Below are 13,310 nucleotides of genomic sequence, written 5' to 3' on the forward strand. Positions count from 1 at the left end.
TACATGACTTTGGTTGGGATAAGTTGTGTGGTAATTGTTAAATGGAGCTTACTGACTACATCTACTTCATTTCAGAACGTGGAGCCATCAGATAAATACCATATTCAATTTGAACTAAGTTCAGAAAATAAAAACGCAGAAGTGGAGTTCTTCAGTAAAATTTCAAAGAATGTTTCCTTTAGCAGGTGAGACCTTTTTCAAATACTTATGCATTTAATCAGACATTTTTGTTTTCTATTACTCAATCAAAACATTTTCTATGTAATACAAAACTCAAAACTTGATTTTAATTTTTATTTTTTTTAGCCCATCACAAGGTTCCTCAGCTAGTAAACTTTCTGTTAGTGATCATGACTCTGGTGTGGAAGAGGATGCATCCCCAAGACCATTTCCCCGTCCTCACCCAGTGAGTCAGCAGGTATCTCCAAGATTTAGTATCTTCAAGTTTTTAGAGAAAATATCAGTATTTTTGGGTAGTTGGTAGGAATTCTTAAGCACTCAGCTTCTGCATCAGTGCTGCCGGGATAGTTGTATTTCATGCTCTTACCACCAGGTTGTGCTGTGGTGCTATTAACCCTTTATTGCTGCAAGTACATGTTTCAGATTAACTTTATAAAGAAACCTCTTAAGGAGACTTCATATTCTACTGTGGGAAGCATGTAGACCAAATAAATCAGCTGACCCATAGCCCCATTGTTTGACTTAATTTACTAGGGAGGTCCTCTAAAAGCACATTGAAGGAGGGAGAAGAAATAATGGTTGAGCTGTACAGATAGGCTTCTTAAGAATGCAAATGTTGATTGCCTTCAATTTTTCTGCTTCCTAAGCTAAAGATGGAACCAATGACTGTCTCTTGATATAGACAATAACTGTGCTAGTAGTGTTTTAATAGAGAGACTTATATGCACTTTGACAAAATAGAAACAGTGTTTTTCTGCAATAGCTTTTTCTTTCCATTTGAAACACTTGTACCTGTGCATCTGTCTACAGTACATGTATAGTATCAATATTTGAGGTTCCATTAATATGGCACAAGGACTCCTATTTTGGCGATAATATCTTATTAAAGGTCTCCTGGTAGAAGTAGGTTTCCTCTACAATGGGGTATGACTTACATAGTGATGTCTGCCTTCTCTTTCTCCATAGTGTAGTGGAAGCTGCTACAACAGTTTCTCAGGTGGGGGAGGAACATTCCAATTAAATTGGTAACATAAGAAATGCATAGATCAACATGTATTTTAAGTTTATATTGTCCTCGTTTCCAGATGACAGAGATCCAGCCTTCGGTTCCTGAACTGTCTATTGTGTTTGATGGCATCTCTACAGAATCTATGTCAACATCCAAAAATGTCATGGTGATGGATAAAAAACCCCAACCTTCATTGGGACATCAACCTGCCAAGATAGCATGTTCCATAGGGCATCCACCCCACCAACTTCAGAGCTGTGATTCTGGGAAACAAAGCTTGGGTTTCTGTGCCCGAGAGCCTTCTCCAAGGCAGTTACCAAACCAGATAAAGCAGAGAAATTCAGTTTTAAAATCTTCCAATGGAAAGAAACCTCCACTACAACAGCAGTCCAACTGTGGTGTAGTTGGATCTCAAGCGAGAAAGAGCTCTGGGTCTTCTTCCTCTTCTTCTCCTTCAACTCCTTGTAGCGGGTTCTCTCCCAACACCTCTTCCCACCAGCTTGGAACACCAGAACAACATTTGGCAAATAATGAGCCTACACAAAGCAAAGGAGAGCTTCCTTTTAATGGACCCTCAGGATCTAACTCTAAACAATCTCATTTAGTTTCCCAGCCTTCCTGGCACAGCTGTGCTTTGTCATCTCCACACATGAGAAGACCCATGGAACTTCGGATACCATCTCAGAGCTCACCTTGCTGTCCCCATTGTGTCTGCAGCTGCCAGTTACGTGACCATATGCAATATAGTCCAACAAATGTTTGGCAAGGGATGTCTACAGTGGGTTCCGGTCACACACCTGAAATCCAGTCAAGTAGTTCCCAGGAGAGTACACAATTAATGTTTCATCAAAATACAGAATATATAGATGCTTGCTGCAACCCAGTGTGTCCCACAAGTAGCCCTATGAACCTTGGCCATCATGGGATAGTGGGGAAGTTTTGCCCCCATAATGATGACATGTCAGCTACAGTAAAGAGTTCTTCTTCAGACCCTGGCAGTGCACAATCACATGCAGTGTATCCGGCTTGTGTGCACACTCATGCATCAAAGTTGGGACCCAATAATGGAATAATGAACTTACCTTCAGATGTTTACAAAATTCTTGCTGAACAAGATAAGCAGATCAAACTGCTACAAGCTCAGGTTTGTTGGGTTAAATCTATTGTGTACGTGCTTAGAATTTACTAGGTTCATCACAGGAACATGATCTTTACACTCATGGTACTTATATCATAAGTACACTCATGGTACTTATGATATTATCAAATTACAACTTTGGTCTTGTGTGCTTGTCTGTTAATAAGTGGCCTCTTCAGAGCCTAGTAGAAATATGTAGTGGGTTAATACTATGTCTTTTAACAGTTTCACATAGCTCGTTAGCTATGCTTTCAGAATTAAGCTGGCTGGTTTACTAGTCAATTTAGTGAGCCATTAAGTTGTTTGGAATTAAGTTCAGTGCAGAATAGAAACCAGCTAGGTTTTAATTAATGAAACTCAACGGTTTTAAGAGCAATATGTGCTTTTCTCCGTTCTACAGTTAGCAGTGTTGCATTTTTATATAAAGAGGACTTAAAGATGCTGCCTTTAATCATCTTAAAGAAAGAATAGTTATGTATTCATAAGAGACAAATTGATATGACAGTGATATTTACTAATTACTTCTCCCACTTTTATTATCTTGGCAGTATAATTAACACTGATCTTACATGGTTACAGATTCAGCGGCTTTTAGAAGCACAAACTCTTCAGCCCTGTTCAACCAAAACTATAGCAAACAGTAGCATACAGTCTGAGAAGCAACTAGAATTTGTTGCCATGGAAACCCAATCATCCACAGGGTTACACATGAAGAAAAGTGTCAGCATTGCAGTGAGCACAGGTATTGGTTTATTGTACACCTTATTGAAGTTACACTGGTATAACTCAGCAGTGGGAAAATACCTGACATGGGCGCCATTTTAGCTGTTCAGAGTCTGCTCTGCTGTCTTCCTATTTGATCCACTCTGCTAACAAACTTGGGTCCTGTACCCAGACTGTTGTATCATGGTAGATTCCAATACAGTATAGTATGACTGAGAACTGAATATTAATTGCTTGACAGACTGTAAATTTTGTGGAATAATTAATGTGATTGAGTTGGTTTGCTCACAGCAGTGTTCAAATGTTAAAGTTGTGGGGTTTTTTTTAGTGCAGTGGATCTCGTCTTGCTAAAGAGAAGTTACTAATGTGATCGTCACAGCCTCAAATCACACTTCAGTGTGTTGTGACTTCAACTACTTTTGTTTCGATGGCTGCTGCTAGAGTCCAAAACTTGTATTATCAAGATTACCAAATTTGTATGAAATGCACAAGCTCATCATGTTGTGAAACTGCCCATGAGAGGACTGCTAATATTTGTCATTTTCAGTTACTTAAACACTGAGTGTCACATTAACGAACTGCTAGTAATTGCAACAAGCTGTACCAGTGATTTGCTATAACGCATGAAGTTGATGGACATCTGGGACTGGGATAGAATACACAATACATGCAGAGACAGAGAGTGGTGCCACCAGCCTAGCTAAATTCAACCAAGGCTTTCTTCCTGTTTTACTTTAGGTGCTAGCTTGATGTGGAATGCTACTTTGGAAAATAAAAATGAGCATGTGAAACAAGATGATGTTGAAATATCCAATGAAGACATCAATATTTCTATGAACACTGAGAAGAACAGGAGTCAAGCAAGCATTGCCTCTTCATTAAATGCTGTTGACATACCCAGTTTTGTGGATAGTATTCATCTTGTAGAAGGAGCTAGTCAACCCTCTGGACTCCGGTAAAAAAACAACCCTCGTTTAAATTCCCCATACTTTAATAACCTACATATGCTATGTTGTGTGAAACCCATCTGATCTTTCAAGAGTACACTGGTGGAGGCATACAGTTCCACATTGGTTTGCCTCAGTTCCCTCCCTTTGCCTTCAATAATGCATATTTGTAGAAGAAGTTGACCACAGTTGGCAGCCTTGTTTGCCTGAGCTGAAGTGGTTTGTATTATTCACTTAAGTTCAGTAATCTCTCCTTCATGCTTGTTTTGTTGTACATCAGTATTTCTCTGCTCAGCCTCAGAACAAGCCATTTTATGTGTGTTTGTCACCTGTCAGAACTAAAATGTTAATTCTAAGAATTTGGGTTGGTTTCAAAAAGGCTATTTTCATTTCCCCCCCCCCAAAAAAAGTGAGTCTAATTGACTTTGCATTATGTTCACTGTTTTAAATAAACAGTATAGCAGCTAAAACCATGTAGAACACTGACTGTAGCAATGAATTAATCAGCAAAGATTCTACAATATATCTACAGCCACTCAAAATTGTGCATCTTTAGCAGATGTTTTCCTCCTATATGACCAGATACTGCAGACAACTTGCTTGAAATGCTAATGACTGAGTTAAATGGCAGCTACAATGCAGCAGCCCCATTAATCAACCCTAACTTCACTTTTCATGGGTAAAAATGGATTGCGTATTTGTGGAGGCGATGAATTAAAAAAAAAAGCATGCCTGCCTCACTGCAACTTCATGTGCAGCTTTACTGATGACTAGGATCTCAAACTATAGAAACAAGTCATGGGCATACAGAACTTACTTTAATCAAGCAAGCAATCTCTTGATGAAGCTTGCATCCCAGTTGCTAAAAGTGATTTTTCACATATTGAGCTTTCAAAAATTTTCTGAGTGATGAAAAATCACTTCTCTGGCAGTAACTGATAACCTGTAATGACAGTACATGATTTAATCTTATCTCTTTCAACATACACAATTGATTACTTTAAGCTGCATGGTATTCAAATAATACCATTAATACCTATGTTGCTCTTCGGGTCATTTGATGATCTAGCAGGCATTTTGGCATTAATTATCCATGTTTCTAGCCTTAGCTGTTAAAATAGCAATTCTTGTTGTTATCTGCAAATATGCATTAAGTCTTATTTAATTAAGGGACTCTGCATAATTCTTTACTGTGCAGTAAATGTACAGGTGTTGCTAACTTGGTTGTTTGGTCGAAACTTACTCCATCAAGGAAGGGCTTGAGGTTTGGGAATGACAAGAGTATACTTAAGCGGCATACTTTTTCCCCCCATTACTGAAGTTATTCCAACTTGCTGTGTAGAATATGCTTGAATACTCATCGTAATACAGCTTTTGCATTTTGCCATGGCATTGCTGATAATGACCATCCCATTTTATAGCCTTCACACTAGTATTGACCCACTTTCCCACTTCTGTTCAAAATCAACTCATTTGAATCTTCTCTACTAATTCACTATTCTCTGCTTCTAGTAGTGGACCAGATGCTGACTCAGGACTTCCCCCAATTTCATCAATGAATGAAAGTGTTAGCATGTGCATGCAGACCAGCCCATCAGAGAGAGCTGACAGTCATTTGGTAGCAGTTAATGAACAAAATATTGAGCATGTTATCACTTACCTTCCAAATGCCCCACCAGATGACCAGAAGTTTTACCAGGATATATTGGTAAGTTATTTCAATGTATCATTCCTTAACCCAGTGCTCCTTAGTGGTATTAGCGGAGAAGCCACCAGGCTTTATTTTTTTTAAAAATGCAGTTTTTAAAAAACAGATTTGTGTTGTCCAACTGTTTATTGAGCCTTCATGTTTCATTTTACAGCCCATAGTAGGCATTTCTGATATTTTGAATGCCAGAATAGTTTTTCAAGATGTAATTCGTGTATCTTTTAATTCAAATAGTATGTGGCACAACAATAATTTAAGATTGCAACGACTGGAGGTGATATCTAAGTTGTACTTTCCGACTCTGAGTATGGCTTAGTCAGATGTCACTGAGTATCTAAAATGAAGTTTCATTATGAAAAAAGTTCTGATCTTCTGTGAATATTTGATTGGCCTTGACATACAAAACTATTCCCTAGCATGCTAAGTATGAGACTGCTAATATCCTATAGCTTTGATTAGCTTTTTCTACAGTTCTCTGTACCTTCCTTTCTACGTTTCCTTAGGGTCAAGTGAACCACTTCTTGAAGGAATCTTCTGAAGAAAACAGTTCCTCAGTACAAAAGGACATTACCAGCAGTGAATGTACCACAGCTTCAAAAATGAACAAAACAGAAAGAAGAGGCTCAGTCAATCCTGATCCACTCCTAAGTGATAAAGATATTGTTCTGAATGCAACCTTGAAACAACTGAGGAACCTTGGAGTAAAATTTGACTCTCCTGACAAGATGATGAACAGTGCACACAAAGTAGAGAATGCCAGGTAGAAAGATTGCTCTAAATAAAGAACAAAAAAGTCTGACTGAGCTTATAAATGGCTTCATCCCTCTAAAGCGGGGATGGGAATCGGATATTCTTCAACAGTACAGTCAGTGTTCAGAGATGATGGGAGTTGTAGACGACATCATCTGGAGGGCTTCCCATATCCATACTCCAAAGGGCCAAAAATAATGACTTTTGTGGGTAGGGATGGATAGATCAGTCAATTCATGTTGGTGTCCTTTTCGTGCTTGTCAGTTTCACATGTGTATGTTCAGAGGTCTATTCAGGCTCAATCCCACAATAATCTAAAATCGTTTTAATCTACATGAAGATTTTGGTTTTTCTCTTTCTAAATATGCATTTCTAAGTGCATTGTATCCTAAAATATGCATTGATACACTTATGTATCATGTAATTCAGCATTTAGGCAAGAACATAATCTAAAGCAGGAGAGAGAAACCCTTCCACCTGTCAAAGTTGACCTATGTGGGAGGGGTCTGCTTCACCAATCCCAGTCCTACTCAGAGTCGACCCATTAAAGTTAGTAACTTAATAACATGAGTGACTTAGGTTCATTAATTTGAATGCTTCTACTCTGTGTAGGATTAGCATTGGATATAAGCATTGGCAGTTTGAACTGGCATACAGTCTGTTTCCAAAGGACCCAAAAAGCACTTATCAATGTTGTCTGAGTTGGTAAGCCATAGTTAGCAGCTACTATATCTGTAGGACAGAACTAGGCTTCCAAAGACTGACTTGTCAACCCAGTGGCGTAGCGTGGGGGGTGCAGGGGGGCCCGGCCGCACCAGGTGCAACATCTGGGGGTTATGGTTAGGGGGCGCAAATCCACGGGTTAGGGGGCGCAAATTACTTGCCTTGCCCCGGGTGCTGACAATCCACGCTACGCCACCGTGTCAACCTAAGCTTTAAATACTGTCCTCGGCTCCTTAGCTAGTAGGATAGCCTATCTTTAAAGTACATTGACATTTTGTGACCTGATGGCTACAATTAGGTAGAATAAGGTACACCCTGTATACTTACTTGCATCAAGTTAAAATAACTTGTTTTTCTTTGTTTTCTTCTAGCATATTGGCCTGTATTAATCCTGAAGCTGTAGTCCCAGGTCTAAACTACATCTCTTTTGCTAATGTTGGCATGAGTGGCTTAACTCCCAATGGAGTAGATCTGAGTATGGAAGCAAATGCTATTGCACTCAAGTACCTAAGTGAAAGTCAACTGTCACAGCTTTCTCTGAGTCACTCAAGCCAAAAAAATTCTATGGCTTCATCTGTACAGACTCTCTTGCACACTAATACTGATAAGACTTTGGTAGGCTTTGGCTTAATTTCCCCAAGCAATATGTCATTTGCAACCAAGAAGTACATGAAAAGGTATGGACTATTGCAAAGCAGTGATGGCAGTGATGATGAAGAGAAAGAACAGACTGACTACAGTAGAGGAAAGAACATAAAACCTGTTCTGCAACTCAATTTAAACCCTATTTTAGATGGCTTTAGCTGCCAGAAAGACCCCTACGAAAGAGGAAGTGAGAGACTTTCTGTTAATCCAGCACATCATGAATCTGAACTATCTAGTACTCATCTGTCTAATCCAGAGGGCCCCATATTAAGAAATGTTACAAATGCAGTCATTCCACTTCGAATCCTTCACCAGTCAGATGAGAGTTCGTATCCATTTTTTAAAGACATGAACCCCCAAATGAAACTTCTACCTGGAAAAGCAGAGTTTACTCAGCATCCGGACAAAGAGAATCTAGATAATCAAATTGTATCTGAAACTCATCAAGCTCCTATTGTTGATAATTTAAAGCAAGTGGACAACATGAATTCAGTGGGTACTTTCCTTGATGTACAAAAACTCAGACAGTTACCCAAGTTATTTTAAGCTGTCTGATTTATTGGCAACCAACTCCTTGCAGGACTTCTCAATACAAGTTGAACCAGTTTTCTGTAATTCAATTTAATCAAGAAGCCACCAACTCTTTTCAAGTGGTTTTGACAACAAACTAAATGGGAGGAAAGGGTTCAATGTGTGCCTGGTGTGATGGCTTGACTGTTATCTCAAATATAAATATTTGCACCTTTATGTTTATTGATGTGTCTTTATACTCTTAAAGGTCAGCAAATATATATCTAATGGGACATACTTTTTAAAACATGTGTATGAATTTTGTAAAATGGACTTTGGCAACTTAATCAATGCTGAAGTGGAAAGGGGGTTTAGGGTGAGATTATTTTGGTTACTCAGTTTAAAGCATTAACCTTTTTTGAGTCCATTCAAGCATTGGAGTAATGCACTTCATTAGACAGCCCCGATTCTTACACAAATGTGAAATAAAATTTCATAATGTTTACTATGATCATGAAACAAAAACAAGGTCAGCCAATGTCATCCTTATCTTTTTTTTGTCTTGTAGTATAAACATGAAGAACAAATGCTGGATAAATTGCTGAACTGTTTATCTATTATTTGTGTTTGAAATCATTAACATTTTTTAAATGTCTAAATAAAATGTACTTGACACTTGTAATATGCAGACTTGTTATACTCAGGGTTTTTAAAAATTAAATTTGGTTTATTTTATTTCTGTGTGTGTTACCATAATAGTTTTAATTCATTATCTTCCATGAAGGCCTTCAGGTCCTTTAGCCTGTTTTACATTGTTTTTTTCCAATAAAAAATTTGCAATGATATCCATCATTATTGCACAGTGATGTCCCTCACTTCATAATATTTTTCCTGGTATATGCAGAGTGGGGACTGCTGAATGTGGTGGGGAGATCCATTATATTAGCTTAGCAGAAGTTACATACGACTCTTGGTAATTGCCTAAAACAGGGTTCTCAAACTTTCCTAGGGCCACTTGAGAAAGCTGAAAATTACTGAAGCCCACTAGGCACAAATTGGCAATGCAGGGCCAGAACAAGCTACAAAATTTAGGTGGAGTTTGACATACAGTGGTACCTCTGGTTACAAACTTAATTTGTTCTGGAGGTCCGTTCTTAACCTGAAACCGTTCTTAACCTGACGTACCACTTTAGCTAATGGGGCCTCCTCCTGCCACTGCGCGATTTCTGTTCTCATCCTGGGGGAAAAGTTCTTAACCCAAGGTCCTACATCTGGGTTAGCAGAGTCTGTTACTCGAAGTGTTTGTAACCCAAGGTACCACTGTAATTAGCTGTCAACTATTGATATCCAGTCCCTCTTTGGAAATTGCTGAATTCTTTACCACAGCAATTTCCCTTTAGCAGGAAGTTCCATACTTCAGCTTTCCTCAAGCTAAATACAGACATTGGCTGCAGAGGTATAACTCCCCCCCCCCCTTTTCTGCAAAATCTGTTCCATAAGCTTTACCCCACCACCACATCTTTGTCTTTTACTGTTCCTTTCCTTCGTGCACTTTTCACATTCATTTTTCTCCTATGGCAACTTAATTCTCATCTCCTTCCTCTGTATTCCCCAATATTTAAAATATTTATTTTATGTGACAGTGGAGAAATACCTTATCTAAGGTGTTGTGTAAAAATAACCTTCCTTCTTTCTAATTTCTTTCACTACTACCTCTTGCCCTGTTATTCCAAGTTGTGTTCCATAGTGCAAAAAAGTGAGGTTGCCCCTTTGGTATGGGGAGCATGGATGTGAAAAGGACTGAAGTCTCTAGCAACAACATTTATGCACCTGAGATTCAGCCCTATTATGGCTGAGACTGGAATATTGATGCATGAGACGGTTGTCTATGGTTGAGGGATGTGAGAGATGCTTTTTCCATTGAGACTGCTGCTGTTTGCCATCTGTTCTGGCACTGAGATTGCATGTTCCTCTGCCCCAATCTGTGCTGTTCTTAGATGCCTCATTGCCTTTTTCTTGCATTTCCTGTGTCCCAATAAATGTGTAGCGAGTGTTTTGAAGAATGCAATGGAAGCTTGAAGATCCTGCCAAAGGGAAGTTTTGAATGGAGGTCAGTTAAGATGGGCGGGGTATAAATAATAAATTATTATTATTAAGATGCCAAGTGTTTAACCACTGATTAATAGAATTGCATTGATTATTCTATCATGGCTTCTTGTACGTATGCTGACAGACCCCCACTCTGCCTCTGCATCTTAAAGCTGAAATAGTACTGCATACTGTACCAGCTCACAATTCTGGTGATCTGCAAGTCACCATGTGCCAGCTGGTTCCTTCTGTATAACAAGATATATTGCAGCTCAAGGCGCTGCAGCCAAGTCCTGGGAGTGCCCATATGTGACTTTTCAGGGACAAGGCTGCAGCACTCTGCACATGCTCGGAGCACTACTTTTGCCCATTGTGGCGAGGTCATACGGGAGCGCAGACACCCCTCCAGCCTAACTGGAGCTCTCTTAGGATCTTGTGCCGGGTTAAGGAGGGCGAGACGTGACTCTTAATTCACCCCCATCCCGCGATCGCGTCCTTCTGCCGCCTTCGTTTTCTCTCCTCTCTGGCGAGAGGAAGTGGCGCTCGTGTTTCCCGGATGCAGCGTGCAGGACAGGCCTGGCGGACAAGTCGTGACTGCTCTGGGGCTGATCTTCCTGGCTTCCCAGCAGCGTCGTGAGCGGCCTCCCTGGGGAGGGGGAAGCTCTTCCTCGGCCTCCTTCCTCCGATCTTAGAGCCTGGGTTAGAGACGTCAGGCGGCGGCTGAGTCCCCTTGAAGCAGCATCATTAGGGAAATCCTCGCGTCTAAGGGAAGCGGGCCTAATCTGCTGATCGGGCTCTTTGTATTTCCCTGGATCACGAAGCCCTACTTCCCCCCTTGATGTCCGGATGACTGACAGACCGACTCCCGCGTTTAACGTTTGCTCATCGCTACTCCGTCTTTCAGTCTCTCCCCTTTCGGTCAGCCACTTTCAGAAAGATAAGAAGCGCGATAGAAGTGGGAGGAGGGATTGCTGGCTTGTTTTTGTTCTCATTACAGTGGTACCTCGGGTTACATACGCTTCAGGTTACAGACTCCGCTACGCAGAAATAGTACCTCCGGTTAAGAACTTTGCTTCAGGATGAGAACAGAAATCGTGCTCCGGCGGCGCAGCGGCAGCAGGAGGCCCCATTAACTAAAGTGGTGCTTCAGGTTAAGAACAGTTTCAGGTTAAGAACGGACCTCTGGAACGAATTAAGTACTTAACCAGAGGTACCACTGTATTATTATATCATCATAGAATTGTAGAGTTGGGAGGGACTACGAGGATCATCTAGTCCAACCCCCTGCAATACAGGAATCATTTGCCCGATGTGGGGCTTGAACCCACGACTCTGACTTTAAGAGTCTCATGCTCTATCAACTGAGCTATCCAATCCAATGTTTTTCCTTTTGTAATTTTATGTTGTGAAAGATCTCTCAATGTCTGAGATCTACAATAATATCTGATAAAAACATGATAGCAAAGTTACCGCGTGCTTCCCTGGGGAGCATTCCAAAAACGAAGGGGCTACCGCAGAGAAGGCCATAAAAACCACGCATTATATAGCATAAGCTTTAGTGGACTGAGCGCATCTGATCTGATGAAGTGGACTGGACTCCACCAAGCCTTATGTCACAACCAATGCGCTCGTCTTTAAGGGGCCACAATAATCTTCATTGTTTTTTGCGGCAGGAGACTACCCCGCTAGAACCTGGAAAGTAACAATATATGTTGTATTAAGAAGGACAATGGATGATTTCAAGCCAATCTGGCTGAAAGCATATTTATTACGGGGCAGACGACCATTCTTTTAAGGTTGCTGCCACTTTCGGGTTTAATTTTCACGGGGGACCCAGTCGGAATCGGATTCACAGAACAAGGGCGCCTCTAGATTCGCAGCATAGCGCCTGTAGTTGGTGTGTAGTGTGGACGTAAATAAAAGGCCAAGAGGTTGTATTTCATACGGTGGAACTCTTCTAAACTGATTCGTCCGAGTGTAAACAGCATGATGATCTCAAATACATCATGCAGAACAGTCTCCTAAAACTATCAGCCTTGCCTTCCTGAGTCGCATCGTGTAGTCCAAAATAGTCTGAGGAGAGCAGGCTGATGCCAGCTCCCCAAAGCTAAGTGGCAGAACACAAAGTAAGTCGTCTCCTGCTCCTGCATCGTCCTCTACCCGCTCACCCCGATTCCTGCACTGATTTAAAGAGCCCTTGTTCTGTAAAGGAGCTGCGGCAGCCTTAAAAAGAAACCTTGAGCGCATCCCTAAGTCATGTCAACGCCTATTAATGACCCCCGGAGTCACTTCCGCTTTCCATCCTTTTATTTCAAGGTACCTCGGACGGGAATGCTATATCTGCATCGATCCCGAAGGGAGGTAATTACTCCGCAGTAGTTAACCGGGAGTACACTTAAACGGTTTCCCACCGATCTGAGATAAATGCATCGACACAAAAGGGCTTCCATGTATTCCAGATTAACTGTAGCTGCTTTTCGCCTAGTTCGATGCAAATGAGAACGCGCCTTGCACACATACGACTCTATTGAAAGGAGAGGAAATTTGGTTTGGAAATGTGACATTTACTGCTCATCGATGCTCTGTTGAAATGAATGGGACGCACATCCTGCTAATACGTGCTTAGGATCCGAGAGGATAGACGGGAATAAAAAGGCTCTATTTGTTTTTCCTCCATCCATCAGCGCCTCGGAACTTTATGGATCTTAGCTCCGCCAACTCAATTCTGCATCTATCTCCAGTGATCGTTCTGAGTCCCTTCCCCATCCGAGCGCCTTAATGCCCCCCCTCCGGAATATTAGCCCATCTCCTTCCCATGAAAAGGTTACATATTTGACGGGTTATTAAAAAATAACCATAACTGCGCACTTCAATGAGCTTTTATTCCTA

General features: G+C 40.8%; 1 protein-coding gene across 7 annotated transcripts in view; it reads left to right on the plus strand.

Moving 5' to 3' along the window:
* STIL (STIL centriolar assembly protein) overlaps positions 1-9,182 on the plus strand; it is a 19,568-nt gene extending 10,386 nt beyond the window's left edge. For 4 of the 7 annotated variants that reach the window (XM_083619548.1, XM_083619546.1, XM_083619547.1 and 1 more), the window contains exons 10-17: positions 76-185; positions 307-418; positions 1,266-2,333; positions 2,907-3,069; positions 3,789-4,005; positions 5,510-5,705; positions 6,209-6,465; positions 7,550-9,182. In XM_083619548.1, coding sequence (XP_083475674.1) covers positions 76-185; positions 307-418; positions 1,266-2,333; positions 2,907-3,069; positions 3,789-4,005; positions 5,510-5,705; positions 6,209-6,465; positions 7,550-8,369 — 2,943 coding nt within the window. In that variant the 3' untranslated portion in view covers positions 8,370-9,182. The remainder of the gene's footprint in view (positions 1-75; positions 186-306; positions 419-1,265; positions 2,334-2,906; positions 3,070-3,788; positions 4,006-5,509; positions 5,706-6,208; positions 6,466-7,549) is intronic. The other 3 variants (XM_083619552.1, XM_083619550.1, XM_083619551.1) reach the window with 1 other exon arrangement.
* Positions 9,183-13,310: the final 4,128 nt, after the last annotated feature.

The sequence above is a fragment of the Podarcis filfolensis genome (genome assembly GCF_964270895.1).
Source record: "Podarcis filfolensis genome assembly, chromosome: 6".
NCBI lineage: Eukaryota > Metazoa > Chordata > Lepidosauria > Squamata > Lacertidae > Podarcis > Podarcis filfolensis.